The sequence below is a fragment of the Rhinolophus hipposideros genome, assembly GCF_964194185.1.
Source record: "Rhinolophus hipposideros genome assembly, chromosome: 22".
Taxonomy (NCBI): Eukaryota; Metazoa; Chordata; class Mammalia; order Chiroptera; family Rhinolophidae; genus Rhinolophus; species Rhinolophus hipposideros.
The window spans coordinates 33,430,526-33,451,955 of NC_138068.1; the positions used below are offsets into that span (position 1 = coordinate 33,430,526).

The 21,430-nt window shown below is 39.6% G+C and overlaps 1 protein-coding gene across 1 annotated transcript in view; it reads left to right on the forward strand.

Moving 5' to 3' along the window:
• SPTLC3 (serine palmitoyltransferase long chain base subunit 3) overlaps nucleotides 1–21,430 on the forward strand; it is a 167,221-nt gene that overhangs the window by 47,403 nt on the left and 98,388 nt on the right. The window contains exons 3-4 of the mRNA XM_081033704.1: nucleotides 15,206–15,360; nucleotides 15,987–16,135. Coding sequence (XP_080889830.1) covers nucleotides 15,206–15,360; nucleotides 15,987–16,135 — 304 coding nt within the window. The remainder of the gene's footprint in view (nucleotides 1–15,205; nucleotides 15,361–15,986; nucleotides 16,136–21,430) is intronic.

Here is a 21,430-nt window from a genome sequence, read left to right on the forward strand (position 1 = left end):
TCAGAAAGTTCTTGTAGAGTTCTTTCATTTCTTTTAAGTCTCAAGTCTCTTTCTTCTTCCCTCTGTGTAAATTCCAGGTTCCTATCTTCGATGTCACTGATTCTTTCCTCCATCTGGTCAACTCTACTACCTAAGCTGGATATTTTATTGTTAATTTCTTCTATTGAGTTCTTAATCTCCAGAAATTCTATTTGGTTCTTTTTCAAGATTTCAATCTCTTTTGTAAAATGCTCATGGTGTTCTTTGATTGTGTTTCTGAGTTCATTAAACTGCCTTTCTGTGTTTTCTTGCATCTCGTTCAGTTTTTTCAGAATTGCGATCTTGAACTCTCTGTCATTTAAATCACAAATGTCCATATCTCTAAGTTCCTTTTCTGGAGACTTTTCACTTTCTTTCTGAGCTATCTTGTTGCCTTGGTTATTCATGGCAATCACTGATTTACTATTTCTCTTCCTAGACATCTACAGGAGTGTCTTTTGCAACAGGTTGATAGGTATGCGAAGAGCTTTTGGAGTTCCAAAGCTCTTTCTGCACCAGATTCAGAGCCCGTTTGTTTCAGCAGTTCTGTTTACTCCTGCAGGGATCCGCCCAGATAGGTGGGGCCAGGGGCGGGGTGAGTTGTGAGAGGTGGCCCAGAGCAATGGCGGCAACCACCACCACAGCCAGTCCTGCTTCCACAGCTCCCTCCCCTTTGCCGGAACTAGTTGAGCTGCGAATCTGTGTCTGCGGTCCACAGTTCTTAGAGCAGCAAATATTCTGTCCTTTGATCCGACACTGCTAGTTTATCGCTTCTAGCACCGGGCAGGTGGGGGCGGGGCGAGCTCTGGGAGGGTAGGGAGGGGGCAGCTAGCCTCCGTGCCTAGGGCTTCCGTTCTCCGCTCGGCAGTGAGGGCTTAAACCACCGATTTCAGCCCTCTTCCCTCAGTCTTTGCTCCGAGGTCTGCCGTGAGCGAGCGTTGGGTTCAGCGGTTTTGTATGCTGCCCCCTCAGCCCTGTGGGCCGTAAGCGGAGCCCTAGCAGTCCGAGTCCTTCCCTCTCCCACAGCAGCGGAAGATCCGGGCGCAGCGGGCTCCGAGCACTGAGCTAGGTCTGTGTCCTGCGCCCGCGCGGCTCCGTCTCCGCACTTCTCCTCTCCCTCCTCCCCCGCTCGCGCGATTCACCCACCTGGAGGTGAATTCAGTAGTCGGCCTCTTCGTCTTGCCTGTCTGCTGTGCAAGGAGTCCTTTGTGGAGTTATTGTTGTCCGATTCGTTGTAAATTCCAGGGGAGCGTTACAGAGGCTCACCTCACGCCGCCATTTTTCTCCTCCTCCCTGTACCACAGTTTCTTAATCCAGTCATCTACCGATGGGCATTTCAGTTGTTTCCATGTCTTGGCTATTGTGTATAGTGCTGCAATAAACAGAGGAGTGCATAAACTATTTTGAATTGGAGTTTTGGATTTCTCCGGGTAGATACATAGGAGTGGAATTGCTGGATCATAGGGACGTTCCATTTTCAGATTTCTGAGATACCTCCATACTGTTTTTCATAGAGGTTGCACCAATCTGCAATCCCACCAACAGTGCACAAGCATTCCCTTTTCTCCACATCTGCGCCAGCACTTGTTGTCTATTGATTTATTGATGATAGTCATTTTCACTGGGGTGAGGTGGTATCTCATTGTGGTTTTGATTTGCCTTTCTCTGATGTTTAGTGAGGTTGAGAATTTCTTCATATGTCTGTTTGCCATCTGTATGTCCTTATTAGAAAAATGTCTCTTCATGTCCTCTGCCCATTTTTTAATTGGATTTTTTGGTTTTTGGAGTTGAGTTGAGTGAGTTTTTTATAGATTTGTGATATTAATCCTTTATCGGATATATCGTTGGCAAATATCCTTTCCCATTCAGTAGGATCCCCTTTTTTTTATTGATCGTTTCCTTTGCTGTGAAAAAACTTTTTAGTTTGATGTAATCCCACGTGTTTATTTTTTCTCTTACTTCCCTCGCACGAGGGGATATATCAGTAAAAATCTTACTTCGGGTAATGTCTGAGGAGTTTCTTCCTATATTTTCTTCTAGATATTTTATGGTTTCAGATCTTACATTTAAGTCTTTAAGCCATTTTAAATTAATTTTTGTATATGGTGTAAGGAAGTGGTCCAGCTTCATTTTCTTGCGTGTGTCTGTCCAGGTTTCCCAGCACCATTTATTGAACAGACTGTCTTTATCCCATCGTACATTCTTGCTTCCATTGTCATAGATTAAATGGGCATATAGGCATGGATTTACTTCTGGACTCTCTATTCTGTTCCATTGATCTATGTGTCTATTTTTATGCCAGTACCATGCTGTTTTGATTACTGTAGCCTTGTAGTATAATTTGAAGTCAGGTGTCGTTATACCTCCCACTTTGTTCTTATTTCTCAAGATTGCTGAGGCTATCCGGTCCCATATAAATTTCATAAATTTTTATGGTCCCATATAAATTTCAGGATTATATGTTCTATTTCTGTGAAAAACGTCGTTGGTAGTTTGATAGGAATTGCGTTGAATATGTATATTGTCTTAGGCAGTATGGACATTTTAATTATATTAATTCTTCCTATCCATGAACATGGAATGTGTTTCCATCTATTTATGTCTTCTTTCATTTCTTTCTTCAGTGTCTTGTAATTATCTGAGTACAGATCTTTTACTTCTTTGGTTAAATTTATTCCCAGGTATTTTATAGTCTTTGGAGCAATTGTAAATGGAATTGTTTTCTTAATTTCTCCTTCTGATATTTTATCATTGGTATATACAAATGCAACTGATTTCTGAATATTAATTTTGTATCCTGCTACTTTACTAAATTAATCTATCAGCTCTAATAGTTTCTTGATGGAGTCTTTAGGGTTCTCTCTCTATAGTATCATATCATCTGTATATAATGACAATTTTACTTCCTCCTTACCAATTTGGATGCCTTTTATTTCTTTTTCTTGTCTGACTGCTGTGGCTAGAACTTCCAGCACTATGTTGAATAGAAGTGGAGAAAGTGGGCAACCTTGCTTTGTTCCTGATCTTAGGGGGAATGGTTTTAGCTTTTCCCCATTGAGTATGATGTTAGCTGTGGGTTTGTCATATATGGCCTTTATTATGTTAAGATATGATTCCTCTATTCCCACTTTCTTAAGGGTTTTTATCATAAACGGTTGCTGGATTTTATCAAATGCTTTTTCTGAATCTATTGATATGATCATGTGATTTTTATTTTTCATTTTGTTAACGTGGTGTATCACATTAATTGATTTGCGAATCTTGAACCACCCTTGCATACCAGGGATGAATCCCACTTGATCATGGTGAATGATCTTTTTAATGTATTGCTGAATTCTGTTCGCTAATATTCGTTAAGGATTTTTGCATCAATGTTCATTAGAGATATCGGCCTGTAGTTTTCTTTTTTTCTGGTGTCTTTGTCTGATTTTGGGATCAGGATGATAGTGGCTTCGTAAAAAGTGTTTGGGAGTCTTCCCTCCTTCTGGATTTTTAGGAAGAGCTTGAGGAGAATAGGTGATATTTCTTTTTTGAACGTTTTTAAAAATTCACCTGTAAAGCCATCTTGGTCTGGGGCTTTTGTTTGTTGGGAGATTGTTGATTACTGATTCAATTTCCCTGATGGTAATCAGTCTTTTCAGGTTCTCTGTTTCTTCTTTAGTTAGCCTTGGAAGGTTGTACACCTCTAGAAAATTGTCCATTTCTTCTAGATTGTCAAATTTGTTGGCATATAGTTGCTCATAGTAGTTTCTTAAAATTTTTTGTATTTCTGTCGTGTCTGTTGTCACTTCTCCTCTTTCATTTCTGATTTTACTAATTTGGGTCCTCTCTCTCCTTTTTTTAATGAGTCTGGCTAAAGGTTTGTCAATTTTGTTTATCTTCTCTTGGATTCACTGATCTTTTGTATTGTTTTTCTGGTTTCTATTTCATGTATTTCTGCTCTGATCTTTATTATCTCCTTCCTTGTGCTCCCTTTGGGCTTATTTTGCTGTTCTTTTTCCAGATCCCTTAAGTGTGAAGATAAACTGTCAATTAGTGATGTTTCTTGTTTCTTTAGGTAGGCCTGCAGTGCTATGAATTTCCCTCTTAGGACTGCTTTCTCGGCATCCCATAGATTTTGGGTCGTCGTGTTCTCATTCTCATTTGTCTCGAGATATCTCTTGATTTCTTCCTTGATCTCCTGCTTGACCCATTCATTATTTGGTAATAAGTTATTCAGCCTCCATGAATTGGTATGTCTTCCAGTTTTTTTCCTGTAGTTCATTTCTAATTTCATAGCACTGATCAGAGAAGACAATTGGTATGATTTCAATTTTCTTAAATTTATCAAGACTTGTTTTGTGGCCTAACATATGATCTATCTTGGAAAATGTTCCACGTGCGCTTGAGAAGAACATGTATTCTGCAGCATTGGGGTGAAAATGCTCTGAAAATATTGATTAAATCCAAGTGGTCCAATGTATCATTTACGGCTGTTGTTTCCATATTGATTTTATGTCTGGAGGACCTGTCCTTTGTTGTCAGAGGTGTGTTGAAGTCCCCTACTATGATAGTGTTACTGTTGATCTCTGTCTGTATGTCAGTCAGTACCTGTTTTATATATTTAGGTGCTCCTTTGTTAGGTGCATAGATGTTTATTAGGGTTATGTCCTCTTGTCGGATTGATCCCTTTATTATTATATAGTGCCCATCTTTGTCTTTTAATATGTTCTTCATTTTAAAGTCTATTTTGTCACATATAAGTATTGCAACTCCAGCTTTTTTCTCACTTCCATTTGCATGAAATATTTTACTCCGACCCTTTACTTTCAGCCTGTTTGTGTCTTTTGATCTGAGGTGAGTCTCTTGCAGCATATACAAGGGTCTTTCTTCCTTATCCACTCAGCCATCCTATGTCTCTTGATTGGAGCATGTAATCTGTTTACATTTAAAGTGATTATTGATAGGTACATAGTTATTGCCATTTTAAAATTTGTAGTTAGATTGTTTTCATCTTTCTTCTATTTACAGAAGTCCTTTTAGTATTTCTTGCAATGCTGGCTTGGTGCTAATAAATTCCTTCAGTTTATTCTTTTCTGGGAAGCTCTTTATCTCTGCATCAACTTTAAATGATAGCTTTGCTGGATAAAGCAATCTAGGTTGTAGGCCTTTGTGATCCATCACTTTGAGTATCTCCTGCCACTCCCTCCTGGCCTTCAATGTTTCTAGAAAAATCATTTGATAGTCTTATGGGAGTTCCCTTGTATGTAACCCTCTGTCTTTCTCTTGCTGCTTTTAGGATTCTCTCTTTGTCTTTAAACTTTGCCATTTTAACTATAATGTATCTTGGTGTGGACCTATTTGGGTTTATCCTGGTTGGAACTCTCTGCGCTTCCTGGGCTTGTATGTTGGTTTCCTTCATCAGGTTAGGGACGTTTTCGGACATTATTACTTCAAATATATTCTCAATCCCTTGCTTCCTCTCTTCACCTTCTGGTATTCCTATGATGCGCATGTTGTTGCGCTTGATGTTATCACAGAGGTCTCTTAAACCATCTTCATTGTTTTTTATTCTTTTTTCTTTCTATTTTTCTGTTTGGGTGATCTCTGCTAACTTGTCTTCTAAGTCACTGATTCGATCCTCTGCTTCATCTAACCTGCTGGTAATTCCTTCAACTGAGTTCTTAATTTCGGTAATTGTGTTCTTTAGTTCTAGCTGGTTGTTCGTTGTGATTTCTACCTCCTTCTTTAGTTCTAACTGGTTGTTCTTTATGATTTCTACATCCTTCTTTATGTCTTCTCTAAACTCCTTACACATTCTTATCACCAGTGTTCTGAACTCTGTCTCTGACAGGTTGGTTACCTCTGCTTCATTTGGTTCCAGTTGTGGAGATTTCTTCTGTTCTTTTATTTGGGACATGTTTCTTTGTCTCCCCATTCTGACTGACTCTCTGTGTTTGCTTTGATGTATTAGGAAGATCCCCTAGAGCTCTTAGTTCTTGCTGGATTATCTTATATAGTATGTGTCCTTTAAATTTGACTTGCACTACTTCATTCTTCTCTGCATGTGCTCCAAAGGTGACTCTTGTGTTGTGTATATTGTCCTGTTCAAGAAGAAGTTTAATTGCTTTTTGCTTGTGAGTAGGCGGGTGTAACTCCTAGGCTGACTAGTTGTGAGACTTGGCTCTGCCCACCGCAGGGTGTTCTGCTGGGTGAGGGTTGACCACTTGAATGAGGTTTGGCCTGTAAGGGCTCTTGTGTCTCAGAGAATTCCCTCTGGGTGTGTGACTTGTAGGTCAAACCTGGTAGTACTCTGGTTTGGTCTGGAGTTGGCTTCTGGATATGTTGAATCTTGTGCCTCTTAAGCTGAGCCCTGGTAGTGCAGTTTCAGAACAAAGCAAATCACCAAGCACAACAACAACAACAATAACGACAAAGAAAAAAAAATCAAGTACAGTGACATGTAAAAATGACCAACAACCCCCACTTAACACAGGCAAACATATCGAAGAAATAAAGACAAAACAAAGCAAAACAAAACAAAAAACAAACAAACTAAAAAACAATAACAACAAAAAAAAAAGAAAAAGAAAAAAGAAAAAAGAAAAATCAAAGCAAAACAAGAAGCAGCACCAGTCTTGGCTTAAGCCCACCAAGTAATCTCCAGGTTGTCCTCCGCTGTGCCAAAGAGTCCCCTGCCTATTGCGCAGGCAGCGCCGGTCACTAGGTGTCCAGAGTGAATTTGGGACTATAGATTTAAATGCAAGAGGCTGAGGTGTCTGGATGACAGTTTTTAGAGAGTCAGTGCTGTTTCTGCCCTTGCCTGCACAAATGCACGCTGAGAGTAGCACCACCAGCCCTATGTCCAGTACTCCTGAGACTTAGGACACTTCGTCCGAGTGTATGTGGGGTGGGGGGCGGGCAGGAGATTTTTGAGCTGCTGAAAGCCAGAAGCTGCCTCTGCCGCTTCTCCCTGCAGATCAGGGAGTGCCTCCGCAGTTGCCCTTGCCCCGCCCCAGGCCAGCCAGAAAGGGTAGGGGCTGGGGATGGAGGGGTCTTCTCTCTCCCAGGCCAGCTGCGTCACACTCCTCCCGCAGGCCCGAAAAGGTGGTGGCTGGGGGTGGAGGAGTCTCCTCTCTCCTCGTCCAGTGAAAATCCCACTCCTCCCAGCCTCTTCTGTGGGTCAGAGCTGGCTGCCAATCTTCTCAGAGCCTGAGCACTGAGGCTCCTCTGTAATCTGACACTACTCCTCAGTTCAGGGGTGTGGGGACAAAGCCCCAAAAAGCAGTTTCCAGGCTCTTGGCCTCACATAGAAAGGTGCTGGCTCGGGTAGTAAATGGCCATCAACTGTGATCAGATGGCTAGCAGCTGTGGCTAGTTGGCCGTCAGCTGTAACCTGTAGGCCATTGGCCACTAATATAACGGCTGTGGCTACGCTAGCAGAAGGAATGGGGGCTAGCAAGAAGATGGTGGCTGGCAAGCGCGGACTGCTGTTAGGCAGATTATGTAGATCCTGCTTCCTGTGTCTCCAGCCCAGCCGCGAGCGAGAATATATTGGTTTGACTCCCCTACTTATGGCTCCATGGGTGTTCCTTTTTGGCCTTACCGTGTCCTGCGTTCTTGGGCGGGGAGTGGGAGCTGAGACCCTGCACGACAAATGGCACAGCGAGCAGGGTCCCCCGCACGACAAGGGGTCAGTTTAAGTCTCTGGAAGGGCGGAGGTAGGATTGGAAGAGCGGAGGGAGGGGCCCAGATGTTGAGTCTGTGTTCTTTGTCTGCCCTAGGGCCTACTAGCTGCCCACCCCAGAGGGTGAGATCATCAGTGGGATGCAGGGAAAGAGCCCACCTCCTGGCTTTTGTGTTCTCTGTTCCGCCCTGGGTGCGCTGCAGGGTCGCGCTCTACTGTGGGGGCGGGGGGCGTGCAGCGCGTTTCCTCTACCCCTCCTCTCTACTCCCCCGTTCGCCCACTTAGCGCATCCCTAAGCAAACCTTCCACAAGTCTCTTAGCTGTTCTCCTGGCTTCTGTGCTCTCCTTTCCTCCCTGGACTCCCATGTGTCGTTACAGCTGCGGGTGCTGCTGTGCTTCTGCTGTTTTCGGCACGTGCTGCCATCCGCGACTTTACTGGGGGAGTGCGCATCTCCACTTCGCGCCCCTCTCTCCTCCCTCTCTCGCCCAACTAGCGTACCCCTAAGCAAACCTTCCACAAGTCTCTTAGGTGTTCTCCTGGCTCTTGTGTTCTCTGTTCCGCCCAGGGACCGGTGCGTCCCTGGGGTTTTGGGTGCCGTGGGGCCATGGCTCCGCCATGGGGGGGGGCACGTTTCCACTTTGCTGTCCTGCCTCTTCCCCTGCTCACAATCAGCGCGCACCTTCAAGTAATTCTTCCACGAGTCTCCCAGCTGTTCTGCGTGATGAGCAGAGAACTCCTCCATGGGTTATATGTCCCGTTTGCAACAAGATCCAGAGGAGAACTCAAAAAGAGCACCTAGCTACCACCATTCCCACCCTATGTCTTTTGATTGGAGCATTTAATCCATTTACATTTTAAGTAATTGTTGATAGATATGTAGTTATTGCCATTTTATTATTCATATTTTTTCTTTTTCTTCTTCTTTTTAGAAAAGACCTTTTAACATTTCTTGTAGTACTGGTTTGGTGGTGACAAATTCCTTTAGTTTTTTCTTGTCTGGGAAGAATTTCATCTGTCCTTCGATTCTAAATGATAGCTCTGCTGGGTAGAGTAATCTTGATTGTAGGTTTTTACTTTTCATCACTTTGAATGTTGTGTGCCAATCCCTTCTGGACTGTTGAGATGTCAGCTGACAGTCTAAAGGGAGCTCCCTTGTAGATAACTGATTTTCTGCTGCTTTTAATATTCTCTCTTTATCCTTAAGCTCTGACATTGTAATTATGGTATGTTTTGTTGTGGGGGCCTGTTTGGGCTTAACTTGTTTGGGACTGTATGCAGTTTCTGAGCTTATAAGTCTGTTTCTGGGTTAGGAAAGTTTTCTGTCATTAGTTCTTTAAATAGCTTTTCAATCCCTTGCTCTCTCTCTTCTCCTTCTAGTACCCCTATGATGTGAATGTTGCTAAAATTGATGTTTTCCCAGTGACCACTTAAACTATCCTAATTTTTTGATTCATTTTTTTTTTATTTTTGCTGTTCTGATTGGATGTTTTCTAGTGCCTTATCTTGCAAATTTCTGATTAGGTACTCTGCTTCATCTAATCTACTATTGATTCCCTCTAATGTATTCTTCATTTCAGTTATTACATTCTAATTTCTGACTTGTTCTTTTCATTTGTTTGTTTTCTATCTCCATTTTTATGTTTCTATGTCTTTGTTGAAGTTCTCACTGAGATCTCTGAGCATCCTTATAACCAGTGTTTGGAACTTTGCATCTGGTAAGTTGCTTGTTTTCATTTTGCTTAGTTTTTTTTCTGGAGCTTTATTCTGATCTTTCATTTGGGACATGTTCCTTTGTCTCTTCATTCTGGGTGCCTCCTTGTTTTATTTCTAGGTATAAGAGGCAGCCATTATGTCTCCCAGTCTTCACATAGTAGCCTTATGTAGTAGATGTCCTATGGGTCCAGTTGCACAGTCTTTCTGGTCACCTGAGTGAAGTACAGGTGTGTCCCTTGTGTGGATTTTGTATGTTCCCCTGTTGTAACTCAGACTTGATTGTTCTTGGCATGTTAGTGGGAACTATTGACCCTCAGGCTAATTTGTTGTGAGGACTGTCTGTGACTACAGTGGAGGAGCTGTTGTGCCAAGGCTGATCCTATAGAGCAGGACTCATTTTGGTGGGACTCTGGTGCCTGCCGAGTCTTCCCTTTCAATGTGTCATTTGTGAAGGTAGTTAGGTAGTGCTCTAATGTGATCTGAAGCTGGCCACTGGGTATGTTGGTACTGGGGTTTCTTGGGAGGGGCTCTGGTGCAAACCAAATTTAGCTGCTACCTGTGCCCTGCCTGGGGCTGCTTAGTATGAGCTACAAAATGATATACAGATCATTTCCACTTCTGCTGGGCTTAGGGGTGCCTGGGATAGGCCAAACTGTGAAGTGAGGCTGGTTGCTATTAGTGTTGGGCTAAGGGCTGCTCAGCAAGTGGTAAGGAGCACATCGAAGCCAAATACTCTTTGCTTGGGGCTTGTGAACCTTTCAGATATTTTAGGAAAGTCTACAGCATTAGCCAAGACTGACATTTGTATCAAAAAACAACTAGAAGTGGCTTGGGTCAGCCAGTTATTGGGGGGCAGTGTCTCAGGGAATCACCAGGGTCACGCAAATGGTGTTAGCCAGATTGAAGGTAACTCAGATATGGCAACTGTCAGCACGTGCATGCTAGGAGGGGGGAGAGCTCAATAAAGGAACAATAGCTTTTGCCAGCACTTCTACCTGGGAGAAAGTTGTCCCTCCAGCCCTCACTCTGAAGTCAGACAATTCAGTGCTTTCCTGTATGTCCCTGGTGCCTTTCAAGCTGCTACCCCAGAGGTGAAGCTCAGTGCAGGTTAGTCCATCAGCAAATAAGTCTGTGCACAGGACTTTTAAGAAGAAGGCCTGGGATTCCAGCCACCCTTCGTTTTACTCAACCATAATATCAACTGGTTTTCACAGCCAGAAGTTATGGGGACTTCTCTTCTTGGCCCTGTAACCCTGGGCTTGGGAGCCTGGTGTGGACCTGGGACCCCTCTCTCCCAATTTTTAACTACGACATGCTTGTGTGGGACTAGCTCAATCTGCATCTCTGCCCCCCTACCAGTCTCGAGATGGCTTCTTCTGTGTATCCTTACTTATAAGGATACTTATTCTGTTCAGCTATACTTCAGGCTATTTTCAGTGAAAATTGTTCTGTAGTTTAGTAGTAATTTTTATTTGGTCATAGGACAAGGCCAGTGCAGTGTTTACCTATTCTGTCATCTTGACTGGAAGCCAAATTTATTTCATTTTTAAATACCTATTTTTTTTTTGTCATTTCACAGGACTTTTACATGAGTGGTAGAATACATAGAAGCACTGAGTCCTCCATCTTTCCATCTTTATTCAATCTCCCTGTAATTTCTTAATAAGAAAAACTAAATTTAGCCATTTTTACTTTGTGTTTCTCATATTTCATTGAACTAATTATAGTACCATTACATTTTACAACAGAAAAGGATACACAAACATATTTAACTATTATTCTAGAATCAATCCTGGTAAGAAGAGAAAGAGCTGTTTCCCAAAAGGAAATAATAACATAAAAATTAAATATTAGGTGAGAACAGAAGTGTCAATGTAAGGACTAATGAATAACTGGTGTTTGATAATCATTCTTTCTCTGTATATAAATCCATGATTCTGTTTGCCACTGAATGGGCATATAGTTAAATCAAATAAGAAGGGACATGCTTCCAAATTTGGTAGTATTTTTTACAATGGAACATGGATATGTTCACTTCCTTATAAACACCTAGCCATGCAGTATGATTTATTGAAAAGAGCATTGGTTTTAGAATGAAGTACAATTCCCAATTTGTCCACTCAAATTTTCTGCCTTTCCATTGATTTCTCTATAAACCTTGGATAGAAATATCTCTAACACTCTGAAAATTATGAAGTACCCTAGAAGCTTAAAAGTAGAAGAAGATCATCATATCGCAGAAGAAACAAGCCATTTTTGTAGCTACATATTTAGGTTTTGCTCAACCCTCCTATACTCTACCCCTAAAATGATTGTATCCTTATAGCCTGGGAGTCACTCCCACATGTAGTTATTTGTGTCAAGAACAAAAAAAAAAAAAAGAAAAAAAAGGTGACAAGTTAATCTACAGATGGATAAAGATAGCTCAATGCTGTTGCAATGCTGTCTTATTGCAATGCTTCTGTTTTTGCAATATCTAGTCCAGTTTCATTTTTCTGGTATAGTTAAAATGCTGTGGGAGGTTAACCTGTCACTAAAGGACATTGACCTTTATAAGGTGTTGGCTGCCCCTGAAGAAACCTCACTGATGCTCAAAGGAATGGGGTGGGGTGAGAATACACCCATGCAAAGGTAGGAAGCCTCATAGGTGCAGTGGAAGAGGTGGAGGATGCCCCAAAAGCAAAGCAGTTCTTTCTCAGACCATATCTTGAATTCTAAGTATGTTTCCAAGCTCAATTTTCCCTCTCAGGAACATGTAGCCTACCAACCTTGATTTTCAGATCTGGGTTAGCATTCACACCATCTACAAAGAAAAGGCTCTGTGTGATTAAAAACATACTGGCCCCTCCCTTTGACAGAGAAGTTTCAATTACCTAATTAAAAATGTCTTTTGAATGCAAATGTCATTCCCTAACAGAAAGTATTCTCTGATCCTGCAGAATAGGTTAGAATCCCAGTATCTTGCCCTCACATTTATCTTAATTAAGAGCTAGCTACTGATTTCCTCATAGGTAAAAATTTTGGATCTCTGAGCCAGAAGCCAGAAAGTGGACAGGATGGAGTGTTTTCCCACCTTCCTTCAGGGGGCCATGATGGCACATCTTTATGAGGCACCAACGATGGGAAGCTCCAGGTAGTTTTCTCAAGTCAATGTCAAGCTCCTTATGATGAGTATACACTCCTCCATAGCCTGGCAATCTATTGGCTTTACTTTTTCATATTGTAGTTCATATTTTTTGTCATTGTTGGTGTTTTAGAGGGAAGCTTGGACAAGCTAGGGCATGTGCCAACCTAAGGTCACTCTGAAGTGACTGCTGGGAGAGTGGATGAAGTGGAATGCTGAACTGAGTTCAAATCACTCACTTTGCTGGGTCTGATTTTCCTCACATGTCAAAGGGGTATTTGAACTCTGATTTTGATGTCCCCTCTGCTCTGGTATGTGTGCGTCTTGTGGTTCCATGTCTGAAAATAATTTTGTTTTAATTTTGTAGACATAGTAGTTTGGTTCTTTTCTACCTAAAACCAACTGTTTTCCTAAATCAACTATTAAGTTCTCTTCTAAACCAACTGTTAACTTTATTTTGAGTAAAATTTCTCATAATATCTAAAATTATAATTCCACTCAGAGTCCATAAATATTACTTATGGACCTACTTGTCTCTTTTCTCTTGATAGGATAAGCACATATGATGATTTCAAATAAGAAAAATTAAAAATAGAAAGACAATGTTTGGGGATATAGATTAGACTGTAAACAGTCTGAAAATGTTATTAAATCAAAGAGAAAAGAGTTTGGAAATGATTTTCCTGGAACTATACAATCTCCTTTTCTCTCAAAAATATGTCCATTTTTTGTTAGAACATAAAAGGATATATTTGACTATCATAACCTGGTATCTTTAAATCGTAAGAAAACTTATACCAGGATAGTTAGCTATTTGAGAGCAAACTCACTTGGTATGAAATTTTCAGCTTACAAATGTAACCAGTAGAATGGCCAAAGCATCCTTCAAATTTGCATGAATAGATAGCCTCAGTATGTGGTGATGAACATTCTTTCTTATAAAGAATCATAATTTCCCCCCAGAAATGATACCATTATCACTGAAAAACAGAGAAAAGAAAACAAAGAAAACAAAGAAAAGACTATGGCTTGGGTGTAGTCACCAACTATCAAAACCTGCAGATTTTATATATTTTCCTCTGGAATAGGCTAGCTCTAGAGATGACTGAGCCAAACCAGTAGCACAAAAGGTTTACACAAAACTGTTCCCCGTGGTTCTCCTTGTTCTCTCAGAAAATCAGCACCATTTCATCAGGGGAAGGAGAGCAAAGAATTCAAAGAGAATGGGTAGGAGAATGAGGAAGCTTACTCCCAATTATTCAGTGGCTCCTCATTGCCTCCAAAATAATGTGTAAGTTCCTCATTTGCACACTTAAGGCCCTCACTTTCTGTGCCCAGCTGACATTACAGCCTCACCCATACCACAGGAACTAGTAAGGGGTGGGATCAGAGGTAGCAGGGAGTCAGATCAGTCAAGACCTTGGCTTTGACTCCAAGTGAGGTGTGAGCCATTGTACATTCTGAGCAGAGTAACAAGATCCACCTTATGTTTTATTTAATTAACGGACAGTTGATCCTCAGAGACATTTCGTTCATGCCAAACGTCCTTAATATTTGGTCCTGTCTAAAACATCTATGCTTAGAAAATGTCCCTAGGTTCAAACGGCCCATAACATTTATTTCTACTTTTGATTTACAGAATTGACACATAAAAAATACTGTCATGTTGTATCACCAATAATAACTTTTCTTGCTTCAGTAGCTTAGCTGGTAATGGCACATAGGGCAAGGTCGATGGGTCAGTGTGGACCAAATGTCTCCATGGACATTTTGGTATATGACCAAATGTCCTGAAACTGTTTTGTCCTTATTCATTCTTCTCAAATATACCTTACATTTCCAACATACAGACCTCCTCACCTTGAGTGCCTTCTCTAAGCATCCCTGCCCCTAGTAATCTCATTCTACCTTCAGTGTCCCTCCTACATAAAGTCACCTTGATTCTTCCAGTATGATGTGTCTGCCTCTGGCTCTAATCTTATAAATGCCCAAGTATTTGGCTGAGGCCAAGGTTTTGCATTTTTTCTGCCATGTACTATTAGGAGTTAGATGACAACATTAGATGTGTCTTACACTGAGCTTCAGCTGAACTGCAAATCCCTCAGGCATGGATTACATTTTATACAGAAAAACAGTGCTGTTATTTCAACCATGAGATAAGCCAGTTGCTTTCACCAACTCAAGTCAGTTTCCAGGTCCTTGGCTATGTGACACCTGCCAACAATTTTTCCAGCAGGTCCAAAGTTCAAGTTAATACACATTTCTAAAAACACAACGAGTAGGGACATTCATGTTCAAAAAAGTTAAGACCAAATTATCACCCAACCAATTTTTTCCAACTAAACTACTTTGGACATAAACACCTGTTGTTACCCTTCAAATGCAATTCTGCAGCGATTCATCGTCTCCACCACTCATTTGGAACTTGTGTTGTATTGCACTGTCATTTTTGTGACTTTTATTTGCAACATTTTTTTACTTACCCCCCTACAATGTAAATTCTTCAGGGATGAAGTCCTCACAGACTTAGTTATGGACCCCATCTGGCCCCTTACCCACAGATCTTTGCTCAAAAAATATTTGTAGATGGAATATTTGCATGATTCTTTCAGGTCTTGTCCTATCTTTCAATTGCAAATGAAACATGAAAAGCAAGGGACCAATGTCTGCCTCTGTTATACAGGATTTTGTGCCGCTGTATCAAAACTTTGAGAATTTTTATACACGGAACCTTTACATGAGAATCAGAGACAACTGGAACCGACCCATTTGCAGTGCCCCAGGGGCTCTGTTCGATGTGATGGAGAGGGTGTCGGATGACTACAACTGGACATTTAGGTAAGACAGCCACCTGGAGGAGCTTTGTTGAAAGAAAATCCTTTCAAGGAAATCCTAGTGTGGGCACCAGATTACAAACTGAAAAACTAAAGCACTGAAGCAACTGGTATTCCATTATTCAGCTTTTTGCAAGCCATCGTATGCCAGTGAAAGCAGTCACAATAATTAAGTTGCCAAGGATGGCTATTTATATTTAAGTGGGACCTGTGTCAGAAGGGACTCTATAGAGAGAGCTAGTCAGGAAGAGCTCTTTTCAGCTTTTTTGACAAATTATACCCTCCTATTTGTTGCTGAAGGAGACAGAGATGACTGTGGCTTTATCTCATTTAGAACGTTCTTGCTGGAATTTAAACCAGAGCACAGGTGTCATGAAAGCAAGTACCCAAGAAAATTAGGTCTAAATAATATTCCATTAGTCAGTATACCTTTTTCCAATACTCTGTCCAGCTTCACTATGGGGATACTTTCCTCTAAGGGCAAACCATTTTGTGGTGACAAGAATGTAAGTCAAAAAGGAAATATATGACGAGCCCAACGCAAGATGACTTTGTGAGAGTCTTTTATGGGATACTAGGATGATATTAAATGACAAAGCCCTTTATGCTCACCTGCCCTTCTCTCTGCAGGTTTACTGGAAGAATCATCAAAGATGTCATCAACTTGGGCTCCTATAACTTCCTTGGCCTGGCAGCCAGGTATGATGAATCTATGAGGACAGTGAAGGATGTTTTAGAGGCATATGGTGTAGGTGTGGCCAGTACCAGACATGAAATGGGTATGTATGTTCACTATTTTGAAATTTTATCCAGTTGGGTCTCAGCTTCCTTGTGGTTATTTCTCGTATCGAGATCATGTCTAGACTGTGTACCTCAAAAAGCTGTTATAAAATGCAAAAAGGAAAAGGAATATGAAAGTCTTTTTTAGAAATTTCAAAAGTTATGCTTTTTTTAACATTTTAAAATCTTCATTAAATTTGCTTCATTAAATTGGTTAGTAAAATTATATAGGTTTCAAGTGTACAATTCTATAATACATCATCTATACATCTGTATATTGCATTGTGTGTTCACCACCCACATATTTGATCCCCTTTATCTCTTCTACTACCCCACCCTTTACCCTCTGGTAACCACTAGTTTGTTGCTTTCAGTTTTATATCCCTCATATGAATGAAGTCATATAGTTCTCGACTTTTTCTGTCTGACTTATTTCACTTAGCATGATAATCTTAAGATTCATTCATGTTGTTGCAAATCACAGTATTTCATCTTTCATGGCCAGATAATACTCCATTTTATATATATACCACATCTTCTTTATCCAATCATCTATCGAAAGACACTTTGGTTGCTTCTATGTCTTGGCCACTGTGAATAATGCTGAAATAAACATAGGGGTCCATGTATATTTATGGATAAGTGTTTTCAGATTTTTTGGTAGATACCCAGAAGAAGGATTGTTGGGTCATACGGTGATTCTAGTCTTAATTTTTTGAGGAACCTCCGTACTGTTTTCTGTAGCAGCTATGACAATTTGCATTCCCACCAGCAATGTATGCGGGTTTCTTTTTCTCTACAGCCTCTCCAACACTTGTTATTGTTTGTCTTGTTGATGATAGCCATTCTAACAGGTGTGAGGTGATATCTCATTGTGGTTTTGACTCGCATTTCCCTGGTAGTTAGTGAAGTTGAGCATTTTTTTGTATGCCTATTGGCTGTTTGTATGTCTTCTTGAGAGAACTGTCTGTTCAGGTCCTCTGCCCATTTTTAATTGGGGTATTTGTGAGTTTTTTGTTGTTGAGTTGTACAAGTTCTTTACATATTTTGGACATTAGCCCCTTATTAGAGATGTTGTTTGCATATATCTTCTCCCATTCAGTTGCTCGCCTCTTTGTTCTGTTGATGGTTTCTTTTGCTGTGCAGAAGCTTTTCAGTTTGATATAGTACCTTTCACTTATTTTTGCTATTATTTCCCTGGTCTTTGAGGTCAAATTCGTAAAATCCTCTCTAAACGCAAGGTCCATATGTGTAGTACCTATGCTTTCTATTAATTGCAGATTTTAATTCTTCAGAATAAATAAAAATGGATCTTTCCTTTATTATCTAAAATACAACTATTGTGCCTCTTTCATTTGGTCCTTTTCTGAGTCCTTTCTCCCACTTTCCTTTTTCTTTTTAAACAGCTTTATTGAGATATAATTGATATTCAAAAAAACTGTACATATTTAATGTATATAATTTGATGAGTTTGGACATATGCATACATCCATGAAACCATCACCACAATCAACGTGATAAACATATCTATCACCTCAGAAAGTTTCTTTGTGCCTCCGCATTTATGTGGTAGTAACACTTACTGTGAGAGCTATTCTTTTAACAATTTTTTAAAGCGCACAATACAGATTATTAATAACAGGACTATGGTATACAACGGATCTCTAAAACTTATGTATCTGGCATAACTGAAACTTTATACCCATTGAATAAGAACTTCTCATTTAGATTTGGCTCTTTCTTACATTTTTCTGAATGATGACCATGACTGATATCACTTTTGTATTTGTATATTGCCCATCTCTGCTGCTAAAACATAAGCTTCATGAAGGAAGGAATTGGCCTGTTTATTGTTGTGTTGAGTGAATGAATGAATGAATGAATGATGAATGAATGAATGAATGGGCAGGGTGGGGCAAACTACTTATTTATTTCTTTTTTAGCTGAAATATTCTCTCTTATTGAGGGGAGTAAAATCTGTGAGAACAAAACTACTACTCCTCTTCTCTTCAGGGAGAAAGTGATGCAGACTTCCTATAAGAGTTCTTTGCTATTCCTGGTACATTGTTTTTGTATATATCTCACTTATTGCTCACAAAAATCCTCTGCTGTTGTATGCATCACAGGTGGCATTATTCCCATCTTCTATAAGGATAAACTAAGGATCACAATGACTAAGTAATGTGCCCATGGTGGCTTATTAACCTACTAACTCCCAGTATAGCTCAGCAATTTTTACTACAGCAGTTTCCCACCCGGGATAATATAGGCAGGGTCCACCAGGTCAGTTTTAGGCTTGTCTAAGAATCAGAGGTACATCTGCTAAAATAAGATTTATCATTAATGAAAAATGAGTCATATGTCCTTCTTACATAACCAGTTAGCAGAAGGGCTTTCAAAACATGTAATTATCCAGAGCTCCACTAAATAACTCCAATAAATATACTCCAATAAATAACTCAGATTGTACAAAGTAGTATTTTTATCCATATAGTCAGTAAATACTTAGCTAAAGCTCTGGAGTTTATAAGTGTTTGCCCAAATTTTTAAAGAAGACATTTTACTGAACTTCATTTTGAGGCATGAGGTCTAGAGGCATAAGCAGGGTGCGAAAAGAATATTCTACTCCACTTAGAAGAACTGGGTCACCCACAATGACCCATTTGACAATAGAGCAGAGACTGAAAGAAGGCTCTTAGTCATTAAAGATATAGAATCTGTAGCCTGTGGGGATGTTTCCTCTGGTGCTAGTGACACCCAACACCAGGACAGTTAATGAACCAGACAGAAAACACATTCCTGAAGATGAGGACCCCCTAACTCACTCAGACAGAATACTCCCTGATCACAACCAGCAGAAGCTGAAGGGAGACAGCTTGACACAGGCAATAGTTTGCCTCCAGTGGTAGCTAGATGTGGAATATGATTCTCTAATTCTGCAGGCTCCACAAATCTAGAAAAACCAGGCTGAGGTGAAGATCTCAGTTTCGATTGCCTGCAGCCTAAGTTCTTTCTCCATCTACTCACTCTTCTGAATTGTTGGGCATTTAATATTTAACCTGCTTCATTGAGCTCTCTAGCTCAAATTCTAGGAAGAAGATTTGAACAGTTTTCAAGTAAATACTCAGAGAGCAAAATAGAAGCCACCCACACTAATTTGAGGCAAATAGAAAGACTGAAAACAAGGATATAAGCCATCAAAAATAAATAAGTAAACAGGGTACATTTAAAACTGTTCTTCAACATAAATAATCACCCTTACATAATATGCAAGAATTAGCAGCATAATTTTGAATGCCATTGATTTCAAGAAATACAAGTAACTTTTGGAAAACACATGCTACATAGTATTAAGACAATGTTTAATAGAGTCAAAGGATTAACAATGAAAATTTGAGAATATAGAGGCTTAACAATTTTTAGTAACCAAATAGCTTCTTGAGGAACTAAAAGTAAAAGTTTAAGAACACTTAATCACTTAAAAATACTTCCCAAAGGTTGTAAAAATAGTTTCCAATGTCCTGGGGGGAAAAAAACAGAAATCATATTACAAAATAGGAAAATTAAGCAAAACAGAAAGTCAAGAGGAAATATTTAAAACATAATAAAAGGATTGAAGACCACACATATTATTTTGACCAAAAATATATAACTAAAACATACAGAGGGTGCCAAAAAAAAGTATAAACATTTTAAGAAAGGAAACAACTATTACTATTAAAATTCTAATACTCAATACATACTGATAATAAAAGATGAATACAAGTCATGTTTGACTTCCGCAATTACAAGAGGTGCTCAAAGTGGTTACCATCAGTGTAATTTTAATACAGTTTTTTTTTCCTTTTTCAAAATGTACATACATTTTTTTGACACCGTCTGTTTGCTTTCTGAAAGAAAAGGGCTAAATTTGGGCCGAAAACCTAGACTCAACTAGGTGCTGTAATCAAAAACAAAAAATTAAAGTCCTCCCAAAGGATAAAAATAGAAAGACAGGTCCCAGCCTGGCACCTGGTTACCGCCTCCCTCCTGCAACGACCACCAAAGTACCTCAGTGCCTCAGAGGGAGGTCAATTTACTGCAAAGGAGCAGCAAAGACAGAATCCAAGAGTAATGTTGTTTGCCAAATCTGCACCTGAAAATGTTCAAACTAAGCCCAAAATATAGCTGGAAATGATACATTTCTAGACAGATATGTACAGAATTGCAAATGCTATTTTTCAGATGTGAAATGGTATGCTGCTGTTCATTTTTGTGTACAACTAAATAATAATGGAATACAGAATTAAGAGAGGCTTTGATTCTCTTGTGGGTCAATTTAACATTCCACAGGCTGACGGCGGTGAGGGTTGTGCATTTCTTATATTCTAAATATGAGGCAGAGTGAAATGAAAATTTGGAGTCATAATCAAGCATTATAATGTCTAACACTTTTTAAATTCATATATTGTATACTCATGTTGCTTTTTCTTCGAATGCTTCCTGATCTGAGCTATCTCCTTTAAATTGTGTGCCATGTGTGACATGGTCATTATCGTGTAGTTTTTCCTAATAACTTTGTTAAAGTACTGTAAAAGATTAGAAATTTTTGAGTGTTGTGTGTGTGTGATATTGTGTTGTGAATTTGTAAACTCTAGAGTGAACAGCTTATCAAAAGTTAAGAGACTGGTACTCAACATCCTCCTTTTAAGGTGGCTTACCTCCTTATTTTTAGTTGGAACGTCACTAGGATAACTGCAAACAGATTCTAAAACTACATGGATCTTTAGATTTTCAGCACTGGGATTGAGAATCGTGTACAAATTGTCCATAATGTCTGAGTGTCAAACGATAATCAGTAATATCTCCATTATGCAAGATATTTCTTTATCTGAAAGAACTATTTAATTTTTTTTTCTATATGCTGAAGATGTTTGAATATATTGGTTTAAAAATGGAAGACATAGTGCAGCAACCCCTGAGGCAAAGTAAATACATAATTGCTTATTCTTCATTCATATGAGTTAAGCTTCAAGTAAATAAGCTGAAACTTTAAAAATAAATAAACAAACAACCTAAATGTGTTGTGCAACTGGGAACAAAAAAGAAAGCAGAAGTTAAACCTAAATTATGATTCATTAAATGTAATAAGAAATTCAGCTTATAAAAATTATATGGAAGGCTAATAATGGAGATAGATACAACTCCTATAACCTCTATGCAGCAAGTAACACAGCAGAGACATATACCGGAGGTGCCAAAAAAATGTACACATGTGACTTGTATTCATCATTTGTTATCAGTATATATTGAGA